The following is a 6,859-nucleotide window of genomic DNA, read 5'->3' on the forward strand; positions in this document are numbered from 1 at the left end:
ATTTAATGCAATTACATATCTTATGTACTCAAATTTAAAAACTTTAGTTAAGTTGAAACAATTAATTTCAGTTAATCATAAGTTTGACGGTTTAACAACACATTTTTTTTAATATTTTCTCTATAAAGTCAATTCAAAATCACTTATTTTAATAAATCATACTTTTTATTTAATAACTCTCTCTTGACTTAGAAGTAAAAATCCACCACTTTTTATAAATTTCAGTCCATGATAAACAGAACTTTAAAAATAGATTGTGAATATAGAGTGTCAAATTCCTCAATTAAAAATACTCATGTTTAAATGTTGCCATTAGAGTAGTAGTATTTTTCATTTATTAATTAATTTCCTGATTTGTTAAGGGAAGAAAGTCCATGTAGCGTAATATGGTTGGACAATATTATCAACAGCTAACCAATAACGTCTCTCCAGGGAGGCCAAAATTGTGGTACCCTTGCGAGCACGCCGACGTGGCGGCGAGTCGAGTGCACAGAAAGAGCGTGCAACAACGCAGAGAAGAGAGAATCAAACACTTTTAAAAGAAAATCTATTGCAAGCCACAAAAACTTGTGGCCAAGAATCGAAACCCCTGGTGACGTGGCACCCTGCTCTGGTTTAAACGGATCAAAATCCAAGTCGTCGTGCTTCCCATTGCCAACTTAGATCAAAACCCAAACCTCAATAAAACCGAAACTCACAAACACTTAAACAGAGGAAGTAACGAACCAACCAACCTGACACAGCCGCCACAACCATAAACATTAGCATAAACAAAAAACCGTTAATCTCGCGCGTTCTTTTTTGTTGTTGTGTCGTGTCCCTTTTGGATCTCCAGAAAATGCAGGAGAATAAGGATCCAGCAATTAAGCTCTTCGGCCAGAAGATTGCCTTCGCCGGAGAAGTCGACCCTCCGGCCATTTCCGCCGGCGAAATTGACTCGCCGCCGGCGATGGATGTCGACAAGGACGAAGAAGACGACTTTGGTGACTCAGAGACTGAAGATGAGAAAGACAAGGTAATTTGATTAAAGGAGACATAGTTTTACCTTCTTTTTTTTTATCATTTTATTGAACTTCTATGTTTCCCTCGTTGAGCCAAAATTTCCCTGCTTTTGAAATTTTTTTCATGTATTTCTTTTTTGCGTCAATTTTTTTTTTCTTATTCGGGTTGGTTTTCTAATGTGAAACGGCTGTGTGTGTACTTTTTTTATTCTTCCATTTTTTTGAAAATTAGTACTTTCTAATTCCTATCTTTTCCGATTATGAAATTTAGGATTATAATATTTTGTCGGGCGTTGCTTAATTTTCGGTTTGTGTCTGGGATCTGGCACTCAAGAAACAGAGTGAGTATTCGAAGCAGAGTCGATTAAAAAATAAATATAATTTATGTATTTAGTTGCAAAATTTCAGGTTTTGTTCCTCCTTCCCTTGTTTAGGAGGGGAAGTGAAGTGTTTTTACTTGCAATTTTCTATTTTTAAGTTTCAGTTGATTTTTTTTTCACTTTAGTATTGATTAAACCATATACTGAAGAATTTCACTCCAATACGCCTGAGGAACCTGGGTATTTATTTTTACATCAAATAATTTTTATTGTTGAATAAACCTTCTTAAAGAACTGTATTTATGTGAACACTGCCAGTCACACACTGATTCTTCAGGTCAAATGTTTCTGCTTGTATTCTACCACCTGAGTTCAAAGCTCCAATTTCCTTTTTTAGACTTTTATTAAGGCTGAAAAAAAATACGTTTTTCACTTATAATCTATCAAGTTAGCTTCTTCAGATCCTGAATCTAGACTTTTCTTAACCCTTTGGATTGTTCCTTTTCATCTTCTGGGTATATTGTGTTCTAGAATATAAATGCTTATATCGTGAAACTGGGTCAAACTACTTTTAGTTTGCGATTTCATTGAACTTGCTCAAGTTACATACTTTTCACCATCCCAATTGAAACATATACACTCAACACAATTTTCAATTCAAAAAATGGAGCTGAGCATGTTTAATTTTCTCCAACCTTCTTCATGATCTTGTGGTTCGAGTTATAATTCCATTTGGGCTTACAAATTTCTTATTCCTAAGTTTGCATTTAATTAATTAAGAAAAACATTGTGTCAAATTATTAGGATCCCCGAGCTGAAAAAGTTAGTGAGAAAACGAAAGAAGCTGATCCTCCTCCAAATGCTGCAGACTCAAAGAAGACCCCAGAGGGTATTCAGAACCCAAACACACCTTCCATAGACGAAGAATCTGCAAAGTCAAAAACCAACAAGTCAGAGAACAACAACAACAACAAAACACTGAAGAAGCCGGACAAAATTTTGCCATGTCCGCGCTGCAACAGCATGGACACAAAGTTCTGCTACTACAACAACTACAACGTCAACCAACCACGCTATTTCTGCAAGGCGTGCCAAAGGTACTGGACTGCGGGAGGAACCATGCGAAACGTGCCGGTGGGAGCGGGGAGAAGAAAGAACAAGAACTCGGCTTCGCACTACCGCCACATCACAATCTCTGAAGCACTTCAAGCAGCAAGAATTGATGCTGCCCCCAACGGGACTCATCATCTTTTGAAACCAAATGGGAGAGTCCTCAGCTTCGGATTAGAATTAGACCCTCCAATTTGTGATTCCATGGCCTCAGTCCTTAACCTCACTGCAGAGAAAAAGGGTACTCTTAACAACAATTCAAGAAACAACAACAACAACAACAACAACAACGGTGATGATTGCTCAAGTGCATCTTCAATTACTGTTTCCAATGAAGAAAACGGGAAAAGCACGTCTCAAGAATCAATTGTGGTGCCTAACAGCAACGGTTTCATCCACCATGTTCCATGCATTTCAACTCTTCCTTGGCCTTATCCTTTTCCCTCAGGAGCACCTGCTATGTGCCCTCCAGGGTTTCCAATGTCATTCTACCCTGCAGCATTTTGGAACATTCCATGGTTTCCCTCACAACACTCACACCATTCTTCTGCTCCAACTCCTAGGTCTCCGAATTCTCCGACACTAGGAAAACACTCCCGCGATGACGACGCGACAAAACAATACCATTTGCAAGAAGAACAACCACCCTCAAGGCAGAGAAACGGTTCTGTTTTGGTCCCCAAAACACTGAGAATTGATGACCCAAGTGAGGCTGCAAAGAGTTCTATATGGGCAACTTTGGGCATCAAGAATGAGTGTGTCACTGGTGGAGGCATGTTCAAGGGATTCCAATCAAAGAAAGAAGAGAAAGACCATGTTGTTGAAGCCTCTCCTGTGTTGAGAGCTAACCCTGCGGCTTTGTCTAGATCCCTTAACTTTCATGAGAACTCTTGAATTCAGCAATAGCAGCAACAACAACAACAACTCTTTGTAAGAGACGGTGACCATCTTTCAGCAATGGGTGTTTTGGAATTAGCCTCATTGAGTTTGGAATGAAGTGAAGGTTGGTAGTCTCGGAAGTGAAATGAACTAATCTACTAGGAGGTTTTGTTTAGACGTTGGTGGTGGGAAGTGGTAACTAATTTTTGTCTTTCTTTTTTTATGTCACACTATATTTTTTGTTTTTGCTTTTGCTTTTTATGTGCTTAGTTTGGTGAGTTTTGAGTTGGTGTATATATATAAATATATGTGAAAATACTGATGAGAAAAAAAAAAGGTCTTTACCATGTATAAAAATTCAGAGGTACTGTATTTTCTTATGCAAATGTAAAATATTGAGACTTCCTTTGTTTTGTGGAAAATTCAGTGTATTTTGTGGATAGTTCCCCATCTCTCTGAATCTGAATGTCAGTAAAGGTATCTGTTCTTTTTTTTTTGAAAGATGAGGGAAAAGTAAATCAAAAGGAACCAGAATATAAGCACGCGTGCATATATATATATATATATATATATATATATATATATATATATATATTAAGAATTAATTTTTTTTATAAATATTTTTTCATACCCACTAATAAAAATTAAAATCTTTAATAATATATTTAAAAGATAAATCATCTATCAATTATGTTAAATTAAAGTAAATTAATAGCACATAGACTACTAGGCGAAAGTTGTGGATACTGTTGTCAGAGTCACATCGCATGTGTCTTGTTACAATGCTAAAATTTAAAAAAAAAAATCATTAAACTTGAGAATTTATAACAACAGGACAAAGCATTACACTTTTTCTATTGCTTGTTTTGTCCTGATAAGTTATTCCCACAGTGAAAGAAGGGTACAATTGTAGGAGTACAGTGGAATAAGAATTGAAGATCTTTTCACTTAGACCTTCCTTTGTGACTGGTGAGGATAAACTTGCATCTAAAATATGCCAGCTAGCTGTACTTATCTGCTCCCAAGGATCTTAACAACTAGCATAAAAAGCTGGACCGCTACAATAATTTTTCTTAATGTTTTATTTATTTAAATATGTTCAGATAATATACCTTGTTGGTTGTTAACGTCAACTATATAACAAAGACGGAAGAAGAGGCCAAAGTATGATAATGGTGTAATTTTTTTAATGTACTATTTACGAATAAATTTTAAATTAATACCTAGGAACACAAAAGTCTTAAGGAATGTTAAAACTTTTGAATTAAAAGTCATAATATCTATTATAATTTTTATTTTTATTATTGAAATCGTAAAATATTTTATAATTTTAATTTTTTTTAAATATGATTTTAAAGTTGTAGTAGTAAAAAACATTTTAAATTTTTTTATTAAAATCATAATTGAATTTACAACTTCAATTTTTATTAAAAAAATTGTAAATAATTTTTTAATTTAATTATTCAATAAATAAATATATTTTTAGTTTTATTTAATATTTTTTTATATTTTTTTTACTAATTTTAAGGATTATTATTTGTTTTTTAAATTTAAAAAAATAATACAAAAGACTTAAATCTAAATAAAAATATTAAAATGTACTACATGTTCGTTTAACAAAAATATTAAAATGTTTTATTAGTAATATTAACTTATAAGAAATGATGAAACAGATCGAGAAATTCAATCATCGTATACATAATGAGATGAACGAACTAATTTCAAATAGATAATTTCAAATAGATTTAAAAATATTCATTATGTAGAACTGAAAGACATAATCGTAATAATTATCCATATATGCAAGTTGACGACTAATATTTTTTCTACTTTTTATACTTTTGTTTAATTTGTATTATTCCTTTTATATTAATGTATTATATTGTTGTTATTTAAAATTGGTTTCTCCATCTAATTATATGTACAAGGAGTTAATACATTCTTTTATCTCTCTAATTAGTTAATTTTTTCATTTATTATACAGTAACAACTATTCTCATTAAAGGTGATCTATAAAAAATAATATTTTATTTGATTTTGTAAAATGACAATTAATTTAAAATAATTATTTTTTTCTACAACGTCATATACATTAGAATAGAGAGGGTAGTAAAATTATTATTTTTTGCTTAAATATGTTTAATCCCTCAAATTTAGGTTACCTATATTAATTTTTGTTCTCCCCAAATTTAGTTTTTTTTTAGTTCTTCAATTTTAAAAAGTCTCTCATGTGGTAAAAAAAAAATCACCACAAAATGATACATTCAAACTGCCAAAATAATAAGGAGGACTAAAAAAAGTATTTTTTTTTTAATTGAGAACTAAAAAAACAAATTTAAATTTAAAGGACTAAACCAAAAGTGAAACAATTTTGCGATGTCAAAAATACATTTAAACTTTTTTTCTTTATGGACTGAGCTACCTCAAAGTTAACATTTTGAACTTAGTTTACATACCATTTTAATGAGCGAACAACCCAACCTCTCTAACATACTACAATCCTAAACGGTGAAGAGCTGACATTAAAGTGCCAAAGTCCAAACCTTCCCATCGATTTAACTCTTGGGAAAGATCAACAGATTATCTTAGAATGACTTTCATTTGTTGAGTGAAGACCCTTTCATTTGACACCATCAGATCAACGAGGCCAATTTTCGTCTTTGCTCGACGAGTTGATTTTTCAGTCAATCTCTTTTTTGCATTTGCCCTCAAAGTTCAATTTCCGTTTGGCCATTCTTTATAAATGTTATTGTTAATTTCAGTTTTTATAATCATTGGATTGCATACTGATGTGATCGATCAAGACCATATGCACATAAATTTGAGTTTTAATTTAGAGTGCATTTGGATAGAGAATTTTAATTGAAAAAGGTAATTTATCAGAGAATTCGAATGTCTGTAATTTAGAATTCATTGTTTGAATGTTTTTTTATGAAATTTAAAATTTTGGAATTTTAAAACAAAATTTTAAATAATTAAAAATCTGGAATTTCAATTTCCTTCTAAAAGATGAGAAATTGAAATTCTTTTTCTACCGTCTTCTTCAAAAAACACCGTCTAAACTCCTAACATATTAATATCGGGTGTGAACATAAAAAAACACGTATAACTAGCACACTAACCTTATTTTCTCTTTTTTTTCATTTATTTTTTTCATCTTCATAATTTTAATTTTTTTTATCTAAATATAAAATTTTGAAAATAAAATAATTTCAATTAAAGTATTTGAAATTCTTAGAATTTAAAATTTTTCAGAATTTTAAATTTTTTCGTCTAAACACACTCTTAATGAAATGTTGTGATTTCAAACTCACTGTGCTTTGAATTGAAGATGGAAGAAGTTGTAACATGATATAACATGATATATATAATTTTGTTATGACTAAAATGACAAAAAAAGTCACATTTTTGCCATAAAAGTAAGCGGGAGTCATTATTTGATTTGAGAAAAAGGAATAGAGAAAAAAAAATAGAATTAATGGGATTAAATATTTCAGTTGCATAAATGATTAAGTGTTATATTCCTTTAGATAAAGCTGTTTGCTGGCT

At 31.6% G+C, this 6,859-nt stretch overlaps 1 protein-coding gene across 1 annotated transcript; it reads left to right on the forward strand.

The window, feature by feature from the left end:
* The first annotated feature begins 527 nt into the window (after positions 1 to 527).
* Positions 528 to 3,752, forward strand: LOC100798021 (cyclic dof factor 3). The gene is made up of 2 exons (XM_003527038.5): positions 528 to 1,015; positions 2,126 to 3,752. Exons 1-2 carry the CDS (start codon positions 839 to 841, stop codon positions 3,323 to 3,325), a joined length of 1,377 nt encoding a protein of 458 aa, XP_003527086.1. The 5' UTR covers positions 528 to 838; the 3' UTR covers positions 3,326 to 3,752.
* Positions 3,753 to 6,859: the final 3,107 nt, after the last annotated feature.

Source organism: Glycine max, chromosome 6 (assembly GCF_000004515.6).
Source record: "Glycine max cultivar Williams 82 chromosome 6, Glycine_max_v4.0, whole genome shotgun sequence".
NCBI classification, from domain to species: domain Eukaryota; kingdom Viridiplantae; phylum Streptophyta; class Magnoliopsida; order Fabales; family Fabaceae; genus Glycine; species Glycine max.